Below are 14,298 nucleotides of genomic sequence, written 5' to 3'. Positions count from 1 at the left end.
TTATTTAACATTTCATAACTCGCCACTAATCCAACGTTACAAGCGTAATGTCTCCGTACAAACTTTTAGAATAAAATCCTTACAAAACATTCCACCTGCTGCTATGTCTCTCCTGTTATTTATACGCTGTCAAGCGATGTATATTTATGAAGAAAATTTAGTTACCTAGAAATACTAAGAGATCCGACATCGTATAAATTCGTAACAAAGATTTATATTCACAATGGGAAACTACGTACATACATATTCTATATGAAACCCTACGTACGCCTTCCTGTTATTTGCTACACATAGCAAAGAGACTACCGAGAGATGAACAAGATACGTTCTCAAACATAACGAAAAGACGAAAGGAAGTCGTATTATTAGATGTTTTTACAGTAAAAGCAAGCAGAGACGGCAAATTTTCTTCTGTTTCAGCGAAATTAAAAACTGTTCGACCAACTATTACACATAACTTCTAGAAACGACGTAGTATCAACACTCCAGAGTTTCCAGACGACGAGTTTCGTATTTCGAACCAGCGCAATTGCGTTTCGCTCAAATCGTTTAAACATACGTAACAGTTGAAAGATAACGTGTAATTATTATCATCAAACGTTTGCCAGATGGGTTTTTTTTAACGAAAGTAAAATTTCTAATGAAAATCGAATAATATTAAATCATTTCGTAAGTAACGTCATGCTTATATCTATAACTTTAAAACACAAAAATATTATTTCGAAGAATAACGTATCACTGTTATCATCGAGAACTATTTCTTCCACATTTTGGTAATTTTTTAATCGAATTGATTGAACGAATCGACGTTACTCGTGAAATAACCTGATAGATAGTATCATTCGCTCTAAAATTTTCCAAATCCCAATTAATTAAACAGTGATAAAAAATAAATATAGGTGGACTTTTAGACGAAATCAGAATTTCGTCGAACTAAATTAAAAAATTATTAAAGAGTCTACAAATACTCCAAAAAAGAGAGACATTCTTTATTGTACTAAAGAAAATATCGCATAAATTCTAATTAGACGTTACTTTGGTTATTTTTTAAAATTCTGCCATATATCTACTGGCGCAAATTCACTTCCGATTGTTCCTTTACATAACAACCAGAGACAGGAAATTTGACTGTATCACGAGATTTTCGTTCCAAAGAATAAGCACGATCGCTTTTTCGATAGCTGAAACTACATATACACACGCATACAAGTCTCTTATATTCCTTGCCACTCAGACCTTTCCATTCCGTGATGTCTCATTCAGACCATTTTCTGTCACGAAAGAAGAAGCCAATCTTCCGCCTTTCTTCTTCGAGGAAGCACTTCCTCGTAACCTCACGTGGATGTCGTGTCATTTATCGATCGTACAGGTGCACAACAATTTTAGAGAAAATCGATGCATCTGCAATGTGCACTCGTCAAACGTCTCGCGCATCATTTATGGAAGAGAATTTGTTATTACCATTGATTCAAAATGCTCAACGCGATAGGCGTTTATTGTAAGACTAGCTTTAACGCCGTAATTCCATTAAACGTTAACGTCAAACATTAATAAAAATCAAGTTCTGCTTCTATTTACAGATCTATTAATGCTAATATTCGCAGATGTTATAATAAAAATTAAAGATCAATTAAATAATCCGCTACCGTTTGTAAGTATTAAGTTACTTACTTTGATCGATTATGGATAGTAATAATATTTGAATTTGACGAAAATGTACAAATTAATGATAAATTAATAATATAATTAAAAGCAGGATCCCTTATTGGTTTGTGAAATTAGCGGATTATAAATTTAAATTACGCGTATTGAAAGACATAAAAATAACGTGTCTTATTATTTACATTTCGATAAAAGCATTCCAATAAGATACCGTTTATAGAAATTCCTTACTGTTAAAAAGAAGAAAAAAGATTAATACGATTTTTTAACTGTGATGTTATTCTTATTAAATATTATAGTATAATTTTATCAGACAATAGAGTATACTCTCATGTTAGCTCGTCGTTAATTAATTAAACGATTAATTTCTAAAGATATCGCAAAACTAGCGATATTTTTAGCGTGTAACAAACCAGTAATGTCTAATCCACTACTCTGGCAAAAAAGAAGAAAAGATAAATCTCGCTAAAAAAAGAGCGTTCGTTCAAATATTCTCCCAACATCGCGTGATTCTTGTCATCCATCTCATCGCAATAAGATTAATCGTTCGGGAGCTACTTAATCGTAACTAGAAAAATAAAAGGAAGTCTACCAAAGCCGACAACGCGAGCTCGTTAAAAGAAGAAGTAAAAGAGAAAGAAATCGTAATAACTATCACGAAAGAGGCGCGCTAGAAGCGGCGTGCGATCATCAGAGCCGTTTAACTTTTTAATTAATTGCAATTCCGCCGACCAGATTTCCGCTTGTCGGTGGCGTAGCAACGCATCAGACGACCACAGAAAAAAAAAAAAAACGACGAGAAAAAAGCTAGAAAAAGAAAAACAGTCTCCAGAGAAATCGAGTCATTGGCGGTTGCACCTACACGCTCGACTACGAGGATGCATTTAAATCTCTTTCCATCTCTTGCACTCTGTAAAAGGCAAATACGCGTTAGCACGTTGAAAGAAGAGAGAAAGGATACGTATACGAGGCAAAGGACCGAGAGAAATGGAGAAACTCTCGAGATTTCACGTCCGAAAGGCGGTAACGACACGGCAACGAACCACCCTGTAATTTTTCTTTTCGTGTCTCCCGGGCAACGAATCATAAACGAGAGAAGCGCCAGACGGCATTGTCTCTTTCTCGTAGTGCATTACGTAAATGAGGGTACACCGTGACCATTGTATTCAATCTGCACGTGTCACGACGGTGTCCTTCCGCTTCTAATCATCGCGTAAAGAAGAGCGCCGAAAGTGTGCGCGTCACGTCGCGCCGGCAGGGCCAACAACGCCCTTACAGCTTTTCCACCTGTCGACTGTTTATTCGCATCATTCTGTTGTTCTCGCTCGAGTGTCTTTTTTGTCGACACACTTTGCCACGATTTTCTTGGCAGAAGTCGTGATAGCGTACAGTTTATTTCAGTTTCTTTTTCTTTTCTTTCTTTTTTTTTTTTTTTTGTGGCTTTTAGAATCAATTCCTTTCAGGCTATTGGATGATCTTATCTTTTTTGTCATTACAGTGGATATATATATATAGGTTGGGGTATGTACATTGCGTGTAATTGTTTTGTTTTGTCTCCTTATTTTTGTATGCGATCTGTTAGGATAATAAAAAATACAACGCGTCTTTTCCTATTTCCACGCAGGTTTGGAATAGATTGTTCGAAAAGGTTGATATTCTAGAAATTTGGGAAGTAACAATAGTTCCGAATAAATATAAGTTACGAATGATGTACTTGCTATTTCCCGATAGAGCTTACGCAAAGAATAAAATTCTACGACATTTTTATATTTGTTCCTCTGTTTATTTGTCTATATTACTTTAAGGATAAAATACGAGATCTATTGTTCGTATTGTCTCTACATCGTATATTTCTCTCGAAGCGAACGTCGAAGAATTTAATCTTAGCTTGAAACCACTATTTTTTTTCAGCGATACTGTTTCTTGGAAAAAATGACTGTTTCAAGTTGTCGAATAGCGAAGAAGGTGCAGCTACAATACATCGTTAAAATACATATGATTAAGTCATTAGCTTCAATGAGGTTAATCAGTGACAATCGTTAAAACTGAATGAATCACTGCAATACATGTTGCTGTTTGCTGTCGAGCTAAAGAAGAGACGTAATATCGCTTCAAAAAAAATAATATGCGGTGCTTTCGTCCTCGAAATTTTTACAACTATTAATTAAAAATTATTCTTCGCCCGAAAAGGATTTTTAGCAAATTATTTATACGTGTTCTCGCTCTGCCCAATTTCTCATATTCTACACAATCTTTTTAATTTATCTCATATTGTATATCTATAATATTTTAAATATTACGTACGTAAAGAAGAAAGATGTTACCAAAGAGATTTTTCCTCGAATTGTATAATTACAACATCCTACTTTATACGTATAAGCGAGGATAAACACTATGTTTTCAACACCTGTACAACTTGTTACAGAATCCTAACGTCGACTTAGAGATTACGCAAACAAGCGACCCGCAGGCCTAACGTACTTGATACGATCTCAGTTTCTTGATTCAAGGTGCCGTTAAACTCTATTATTCATTCTATCGTGCATTCCCATTTTCAGCAAAATGGAAAATTATCTTCGTCAGAAATTTATTCACAGCTTGATGTAATTATTTAAAATTAATATTACTAAGAAAAGATAATTTACAATTATTTGAAGAGATAATAAGGACCATAGCGCGGATTAAGATTCATCTATAGCACAATTAACATGATGTAGCATCGAAGAACCGTAAATATTCGCACTTCGCTCACGTAAATCAAAGTAAGAATAAATTTCTCGAATTTCGCTAACAACCTTTCCCCTTTGTTTCTATCGTCACTTGTTCGCGCACTAAAACATCTGTTCAAAGAGTGTGGCTCGTTTAACGTCGCTATTAGCCGAACGAAAACCAATCAGTTTCTCTCTTATGCAAAAACAGCGCGAGGTCTCCATCAAAGAAGAAGTTTTCCTTTTAGACGGTCGTCCTAGATTTCAAAATTTGCGAAAGGCGCTCGTTTGTCCCAGTTTGTGGACGATTCTAGGACGCTAGTCAACTGGGCGAGAAGCATCGTCGTGCAGGTAACATACGCGAATTCCAAATGAATTCGCCGATAGCTATACGGAAAAACGAAACTGCCTTCGAGCGACATTCTTTCGTTCGAAAATCTATCCACGACGTTACAAAGTTGCCAACGCAATCTCTACTCTCTTCGTGTATAGCAAACTATCTAACAAACTTCGATCTCGATCGTTCGAGAGGAAATAAAGCTGTGTAACTTGAAAAGAAACGAACGAGACGCTCGCAAACGCGTTATTTCGCTATACAGTGGCTTTGAACCTGTTTCTCTTCGTTTCTAATTCTTTTTGTTTCCTTTGAGACACAAGTTTCACGCTATCGATGGATCAACAGTCATGAAAAATGTATTTGTTTCTTTGCAATTGACTAGATTGGAATTTATCTTCAGTTTCTCTGTGGATTTCTTATAAGATGAAATGAAATCTTACAAGAATCCTTATAAAGTCTTTCACGAAGTTCTAAGAGTTTTTATCTTTGACTATCCTTTACGAGCATGTTCGCCTTCGTTTAATTGAACTTCGATTTATTATATGGTACATTAAGCGACGCGCATTTCTCAAGAGGGATTAACGAAATGATTTCCTGGTTACTCCTGCACAGTTTCAATTCGCTATTAAGGAAGACGTAAATCCTTTGGCAAATATTACTTTCTTCTCGCAAAAAGAAAGTGTCAAAAGATCGGGAAGCAATCGACCATTACAAGCTGTTCCACGTCTGTTGTATCAGAAAACACCGGCCATCGTTAGATTTGTGGATTTTAAGCTGGCAAAACGAGTTTCAACGACGATTAACGCAGTCTAATGCAACGGCAGCTGATGAGAACGTTCTAACATTTCCATAAATATATCGTAAAGAAACTAATCAAACGTTTAAAATAAGTGTAAGTATTTCTAATTAAAAACTGTTCAACTGCTAAATAGATTAGAGACTCCTTTACAAATTCTGAAGAAGAATCGTTCATTAAAATCGCTTAAATCATTGCTTCAAAAAATAGTTCTGCGATCATTTGTTATAACTTTGTAACATTTGACGGTGAAATACGCGTGTGTGACTTTGTTATTTAAGCATGGAACATTCTCTAGATATTAGGTACGATAACATGTGCTTCCTACAATACGTATTCGTATCTTTTCACGAGAACCAAAGCGTTTTCAAGGTTTGCATATCGCATACACATAACGTGATTACGTCACAAAGCGTGCAAATTAACGTTCTTAATAAGCAACTTTCGGTTGGAACTGCTATTTCTTGTCCAGGGAATAAAGTACTAACGAAAATTTTCGTTCAGAGGAGCAAAGTTTCACATCTGTTTCATATTTCCCTTATCGAGTAATTAACTCCTTTACACTCGGATGGTATAATAACAAAATTACCAAAAATTCTTTAATTCCAATAAAACTTCGAAAGCTTTCCTCGCGAACGAAGGAAAAAACATTTCTTTCGTGGCGAAACTACCAAGAATTTCCTACAAAAACCTAAAAACTCTACTGCGGCATCATCTCCATTGTGTAAAAGTAAAAGAAAAATTCCTTCGATCAAACAGTTATCTACGACATGGTAAAATAATACTTAACGCAAATATTGGTACAAGTTCATAGCAAAATTACTAAAAGCTTCCCTATGAAACTCCAAAGACTCTACCGTAGCGTCACACCTGTTGTACGAAAATTTGCGGAAAATTTCTTCGATTGAACGGTCATTCTCCTTTACGAAACTATATCTAGCACGGATATTTAATACCTCGTGGAATCTACAAACGCGTAACAGAATCACTATGAAATAACGATATAATAAAAACACAAAAGGCAGAGTCCGTTCGAGTCACGGTCAGGCAGGTGATAATACGGGGTTCTGCGTGGAATTCTAATCGGACCATCGACTTCTAACTGTTCCGAGATACGGAGGAGTTGCTGGGTACTCCGCGGCTCAGAACCTCATAATCTTCGCGCGAACGTGACCAGTGTAACCCAATTCACCGACGACAAACTCCATCGTAGCCTTAATCGTTCGCCTATAGGCAGATGCGTATAGGTGTTACAAGGTAACAGCTGGGCACCTGCTGTTCCTCGTGCAGTTTCTTCTCCCTTCTATCTACCTGCACGCAACGACGAGGGCTACGTTCTTTGTGTCACATTATACTCCACATTCAACGACCAACGCAGACCCAGGATGCCACGACGAAGGCAACGACAAAACCCACGACTTTCTCCGACTTGCAGATTTATTTCGCGTGTGAGCGACTTCCTGCACCGAGGGAAAACAATCGTAGCCTCCTCTCGTAGTGAATCGTCGATGAATGGAGGAAAAGAAGAGATCCCTCGTTTAATACCTACGGGTACCAACTTTCTTTCTGTAATTACGACTCTCTTATCACCCGAGTTTTCCGCCACGATCGCTCGTCGTTTTCTTTCCGCTTGGATTTTTAACTTTCTGCCCTTGTTTGGGACTCTCGCTTTGATATAGAATGTTTTCGGTTGTGGATCAGGTTGTGGTTCTTCTTGGGTCGGGTTCGATATAAGAATCGAGGTATAATATTTTACGATTTTTTAGACTGAAAATAGCCATTCATATTTTCATATATATCGTTCTTAAACCGAAGGTTTTTGACTCTTTGCTATTCTAGTTTGAACTTGGTTTCACGTAGGAAATTTTCACTTGCAAATCGATTTCGAACAAAATATTTTCACAGACTATTTTACGCTGTTATAGTCTTGAAATAGCATCTTCCTTGTATTTTAATATCTTACACATACTTGGATTGCAAATCTTTAACTTTCACGGTTTCGTATTGCACTTGCTCTTGTGGATCTTTGTCTAACTCGGCTCAAGATGTGTATCAAATATTCTTGTATAATATTTTACGCTCTTATACACGTATAATTAAACTGGGAATGTTACGCGTACGAAACATTGAACTTTAATAAATTACTAATTAACTAACCGATGAATTTATTTGTTTTCGATCTGATCGAAACTGATCTCGAGTTGTAGTACACTATGCCTTCTTTACAAAATCACGAGATATGTGTTTCTATGATGAATAATTGACGAAGAAACAATTTTTCTCGCAGGATAAAAGAGAAGTTAATCTTGAAAGAGTTAGGAAGGAATAGGATAAATATAATTTAGATTTAAGAAACATCGTATCGAGAAGAAGTATCCTGTTTCCCTTGGAATTTTATGCGTTCAATAATTCATTATTTCGAATTAACGTATTATACAATGTGCTTCAAGAGCCATATCCACTAATACAAAGTAAAATACACGATATTTCCTGTTCTTCGATACTGAATGGATTACGCGTAGATATCTCGATACGCGTGTATGGAAACGTGTTGAACGATCTCGCCTAACTTACAGAAGAAAAAAGTCTATATGCCCTTAGGCGACTGAATACTCGACAGTGATGTCAGTATCCTAATAAGCTTAAGATTCAAGTCGGTAAAAACATGCTAAGCTACTACATACTCAACATCTTCCATCACAACCAAAAATACGATCGCTCTGCTTAATTATCCAGAAACGAGAAGATACCTTTATCTAATCGACTTCATTATGGACTTAAAAACTGGGAAAGAAGGTCACTAAATACCATTCCAATTATGTATTCATAGATTAGCCATCGATGCTTCCAAATTAGAACTATCACCTTGTTTTGCATCAGAATATCGATGGACAAATGTAATAATATTCCTTTTCCAAAAGTTGGTGTAAATCCAATTTGCAGGGAAATAAATTAAAACTAGTTTCATTAAGAAGCTAATATTTTCTCTTCGCTATCACTGGTAATCATTAACAATTTTTGTTAATAATAATTATTACAAAGGCAAAAATATTTAGTGCAAGTGATATCTATATATAAATCCACCCTCGTAAGAGCTATCTAAATCCAATTTATTTTCAATGTCGTACTAAAATGTAAAGAAAAAAATTTAGGAATTTTTTCCAAAAATACAGATTATCTAAAAATCAACAGATTTACATCACTCTTAAAAAGAGAAAAGTTACACTTTTGAAGCATAATAATATAACGCAACGAAGAAACAATAAATTAAATCACTCCGATAAAATTAAGATTTATAAAAAAGAAAATGTATAAACTCTTCTCAAAAATATCAATAAAATTTCCTATAAGAATAATAAACTGATATACGCTCCTTAAAAAAAAAGAGAGAGAGAGAGAAGAAAGAAATGTTCCAAATATCACTGCACTTTTCGAACTGAATAAAATAGTGCGTGGAAGAAACAATGAACTAGGTGTGTTACGAGTACGCATATTCGAACAGCTTCGACAGGAAGCATTTGACAACGCACTCCTGTATCCTCAATCGATATTTAAGTGCCTCAAGGATGTTTCTCGTAGATGAATACAACCATGATCTCCATCCTTGACACGTTTTTACGTCCATGAGCGGATCGCGGGGAAGTACGCGAACTTAAAAAGCGACATGAGAGAAGAACGGACGCGTTTCTTGCTCTTCTCTCTACATACGCGGCTCTAACAAAATACGGGGACGTTGAAATATTAGGCATAGCAGAACGCGAGCGTCAGGGGAAGTTCTTAAAGCGAAACGGTGCATCATACGATATGTATTTCTGCTTAATACACTACCCACGTTTAAAACATTCCACAGTCATGTCGTTGACATCCTCTGCAGTTCCAGAATTTCCCATCCAGTCCTTTGGTTTACATATACGCGAAGAAAACCGCGCAATTCCTGCCCTTTGTTACCAACTCCCAATTATCGTCGCGACTTTTGCCCCTTCTTTTGAATTGTCGTTCATTTTTCGAAATATACCCCATCTTTATGACGATGAATAACACTCTCTGGTATACTTCGTATCAATTTCTTTAACTACTCTAATTGATTGTATTTGTATTCGATGTAACGATCCATTTTTTAATTGGTAAATTAACAACATTCCACGACAAAATTATTACTAACGGTTCGTATAAACGTTTCTTGTCTCCTTTTCTGTACCAAATTCGAATATTGATTAAATGTTTAATTCGTAAAATAAATATCGTTTTCTAACAACGAAATCTAGAATCATATTTACAGCAGACATGCTTGCTATATCGTAAAATTCCTTCAAAATATAAAATATTTTAAAATATCTGTATCTTTGTCAATATACTAGTTATTAATCGTCAATGTGTACAAAGATCTCGGACGCCATCTTTCTTTCCCGCCCACATTAATCTCTTTATCTTAAAACTCTACTTAATTTACAAATACACAAAAAATAATCAACATTTAACATATTTTATGTCCGTAGTAACATATCTACAGACATAGATACTACCTGTGGTATGTAAAAACGGAAGATCGAGAAAAATGGTAATCTCACATACATAATACGTGACGCCGGTGACGTACGTTCAATATGTCATCGAAGATCCTCTCGCACGCGGAAACTGGTTTACGCGATGCAACGATTACCAAGCGAGATGCTAGGAATCCGAAACTCGCAGCTTCTTCGAGAGTCAACGTACCTCCCCTCTTTTTAACCGAGGAACGTTCAAACTCGCTCCTCCGCCACGGAGGCCACGCAATCAGACAGTTTTTTTGAGGTTCGCATGAAACAGGTATTCGGGGCGGTTACTGGAAGGTAGCACGTATTACCAACACGCCGACACAAATTGGAATAATCGTGGTCAATGTATACAAGAATAACCGAGCCATAAGAGAATTAGCATCGATACGTAGGTCCCGCGTTTTTATCCCGCTTCAATATTCCCAGTCTTTCACATGTTGATAGTGAAATAAGTTTCTACGCGTTTGTATACAAAACAATCTTAGGCTATGGTTACAATGAATGCGTATTCGAATTAACTCGGTACATCAAAACAATCACATATGTATAAACAGTAGCTATAAAGAGTATTCGTACTATTTTACTTATTATACCATTTATGTATGTATCATTTATTAGCATTTTCTTATGACTACGAGAATTTCATACTATGAAAATGAAACGTAGAATCTGATAAGAAAAGACGCTGCGTTGGAAAATAAAAGTAATCGCAATAAATTCTTACTAGTGTATACATTTCGGTTTGTAGATGTTCCACTCGTCAGAACACCACAATAGTTTCTTCAAATACGCATCCACTGTATAACCATACGCGGGAACGCTTTAAAGGTGATAGAGATTCTCAAGTGTTGGTCACACAAAATATTACAAAACCGTTACCGCTAACAAACTATTACAATCTTCGAAAGTTCTTAAACATACATCCTATCTTCCAATAATTATGTCTCGCGAATATTTGTAAATCTATGTATCTTGTAAACTATGTAACTCGTGCGCGAGGAACCTTAAAGAACTTTTTCAAACAAAGTTTTTATGGAAACAAGAAAGGATACTCACCGTTCGAGCAAACTTCGATCCCACCAGCAATAATCCACGTGCTGAGAACACACTAGCTAACACAATGTATGTACACACAGAAAAAAAAATCACTCGCGACAATCGACTATATGACTAGGAAGAGAGAAACGTCAGTATCACTAACGCGTTTGTATACGATATACGATATACGAAAAACGTTGTCCCGGTACACTACGAATAAAAGAAAAAAAGCACGACGGAAAGAACGATGGAAAAACCGCGAACCGTAGAAAACGTTCGCTCATGACCGTCTCGCGTGGCCGGCTGTGACTCTACTCCGGTTCGCTTTGGCTTCGGCGCGACACTCCGTTCCCCACCAAACCCGATTCTCCCCACCGATCGTCACGACTTTACTTCCAGTTTGTACTTCCGATCTTCTCGGCAAAGTTCGGCAGCTTTCGACACGATCGGCGGCCCGTAGGGTTAAACGCTATACATATATATGTAAGAAGGATTTAGCGATCACAATTTTCTTTTTACTAAATTTGAATTTACGATAATCTTATTAATAAAATGATTGACACGAGAAAATCTAATAAATGTTTAATTTAGGTATAACTTTTAACAAACTATCTACGATTTTGAAATATAGAAATTATTACAAATTGTAGTGAATTATTTCATGTACTGTATTTTTATGTCACTTTTTAAATTTATTATATTATTTATTATCTTTGATTTATTAGGGATATTATGAAGTAAAAAATAAGGTAAAGTGAAAAATTGAAATATTTTATTTATAAAATTACGTCTATCATATCGTTCTTTTGCTTTAATTGTTGCCATTTTCCGAATATACATCGTTTTTTAGCTCATAAATCTGAAAAAAGAGAAAAAATGTGTATATTTTCCCTCTATTATTCAAAGTATTCGTTATTAATACATACTTGTATATATGCTTCAGTTAATGTTATCATTTGTGGCAAAATTTGAGTTACATGTAAATCCTGCAACTCGTACCACTGACCAGTTGCTCTATGTAAAATGTGAACTCTATACGTTCCTTGACCAGGTTCACCATCGTGAACTATATTTGCTACTAAATCATATGTTGTAAATGGATGTCTTTGTTTTACTTCAGGTGTTAAAATATCTCCAAAATCTACATTTCTGAAAGCAGTATATATTTTTAAGTTCTTTCACATTGTTACATAATAATATTATTAAAAGTTACTTACTTAACCGGGAAATTAACTATGGTGGGATTTTTTTCTACAAAAAATGTGTTCTTTGTAAACCTCTGTAAAAAAATAAAATAAAAGATCAACATATAACATTAATACGCCATTATATACTTACTTTAATATAAAGTATGAGATAAGGAGGAAGTTCTGTTATTTCAAATCTCTTCATAAAATTTTCTTTATATGTTTTGTACTCTTTTTCAGTTACAGCATTAAATTTATTCAATAATGTGTACAAATTGACCTACAATAAAAAAAAAGATAAGTTTTCTGATACTGTGATGATCAAAGCTTGCAATTCGATACTTACTTGAGGAATAATATTTTCAGTAAATTGGTCTTTGAAAAGAGGTGGTGGTGGGAGATCACATGTCAAATATAAAAATGGGCTTTCTGTTACAGTTTCGCCATATTCTACCGTATGAAGTAATTCACTTCTTTGACTTTCATCCAATTCAAGTGGTGGTATTTTTCGTGTATATATCCGCATATGACCCAAAAACGTTTTATACACTATACTAGAATCACGCTTTTTTGTACCATTTAATGCTAAATGGAGGGCATTTAAAAACCATGAAAGAAAATCGATTGGATCACCTGAAAATTGCATTTTCAATATATAAAAGTTATTAATAAAAAAGTAATTTACTTGTTGCAATATAATTTTATTTGTACCCTGTTCGGTAAATTGAAATCTCTTTTTACTCCATAAAACAACAGCTTGTAACATTTCGTGTGGACTGACATGAGCTTTGAAATTACGTGGATTCCATAATTTTCTCATTAATTCACCAAATCGTTGAACTAAAAGATAAGAAGAATCTCCAGGTGGCCTTTTGACATGAGAATAATTAGATTCTCTTAAGAAAAAATCTCTTAAAGGTGTAACATGAGAAAGTGCCTAAAATATTGAACTTTTATAATTATATCACAAGATAGAATTAAAGAAATTTAAATATTTCAAACTGACTCACTTGTAAAATAACATTGCAATAGTCATTTGCTTTAATATTATTCATTCCTACAATACCAGGAGAATATAGCGATCCATCTATGGCTCTTGATAATTTATCACTTTTATCTAATTGTGCAATTTGTGCTTTATCAAATGTTGGATTTAAAACATATTTTATGTCATCCAATGATGAATCTGAGTAACAGTTATTTATTAAGAAATATCATCTTTTGATAAAAACAAAATAGTCAAATAATATTTTCTTACCAATTATTTCATAGTTGTCAGGTAAACAATAAAATTTTAATGTATGTAGATTTAAAAAAACATGATGACTTTCAGCTACGCTATGTGTGTATGCATGAGTGTTTGTACCTCTACCTTGAAAGTACTTTCCACATACAAGACAAGCATATACATTAATTTTTGACAATGATACTGAACATAGTTTTTCAAAATCAAAGTCTAAAAATTGGCGATTTATTGTATCTAAATAAGGGCACAATCGTGGAGCTTCTGAATTTGTTTTTATAATTTTAGCTTTTTCTGTAATTAGAAAAAATAATCGTAATGTATTTTAATTGTTTTTAGGTTAGAAACTATATTTTTAAAAAACTACATATTTTGAAAGGATTAAATTTATTTAACGTAAGGTCAAGTCCATAAATGCCAAAATAATGTATATTTTTTCTTAGAATAGGTTCAATCAAACTGATTAAAATAAAGGAATCATCACCTAACCTTAAAATTCAAGTATGTAAACAATAAACTTGTGACATTTTATAATAGGTACTTAAAGTAAATAATAATTAATTCATGCAGGAAATAATCAAAGATACTCACTGGCAATTTCTTCATCTAAATTATTTCGTTCTATTACTAATTTTCTTTTTTGTTGATTCCCTGATTTACTTGTCGCCATTTTTATTAGCAGTTCAGGTAAATCATTTTTATATAGCGATATATTTGTAAATGAGTAATGAATGAATACTAGTATGTAAAAATCATTAATAAAAACTAACGTTTGCAAATATCATAGAAACT

The 14,298-nt window shown here is 34.5% G+C and overlaps 2 protein-coding genes across 4 annotated transcripts in view; both read right to left on the bottom strand.

Moving 5' to 3' along the window:
• Positions 1-11,402, bottom strand: part of LOC139989722 (rap guanine nucleotide exchange factor 2) — a 251,725-nt gene extending 240,323 nt beyond the window's left edge. For all 3 annotated transcript variants that reach the window (XM_072008240.1, XM_072008241.1, XM_072008243.1), the window contains exon 1: positions 11,095-11,402. The gene's annotated coding sequence lies outside the window, so the exon portion shown is untranslated. The remainder of the gene's footprint in view (positions 1-11,094) is intronic.
• A 424-nt stretch (positions 11,403-11,826) lies between these two features.
• On the bottom strand, positions 11,827-14,270 carry Usp39 (ubiquitin specific protease 39). Its single transcript, XM_072008269.1, has 9 exons — positions 14,098-14,270; positions 13,522-13,800; positions 13,274-13,449; positions 12,975-13,200; positions 12,610-12,896; positions 12,415-12,543; positions 12,294-12,355; positions 12,003-12,225; positions 11,827-11,935 (listed from the first exon to the last, which is right to left on the bottom strand). Exons 1-9 carry the CDS (start codon positions 14,174-14,176, stop codon positions 11,888-11,890), a joined length of 1,509 nt encoding a protein of 502 aa, XP_071864370.1. The 5' UTR covers positions 14,177-14,270; the 3' UTR covers positions 11,827-11,887.
• Positions 14,271-14,298: the final 28 nt, after the last annotated feature.

This window comes from Bombus fervidus, chromosome 8 (assembly GCF_041682495.2).
Source record: "Bombus fervidus isolate BK054 chromosome 8, iyBomFerv1, whole genome shotgun sequence".
Lineage (NCBI taxonomy): Eukaryota > Metazoa > Arthropoda > Insecta > Hymenoptera > Apidae > Bombus > Bombus fervidus.
This window is presented reverse-complemented; position numbering and strand designations above follow the sequence as displayed.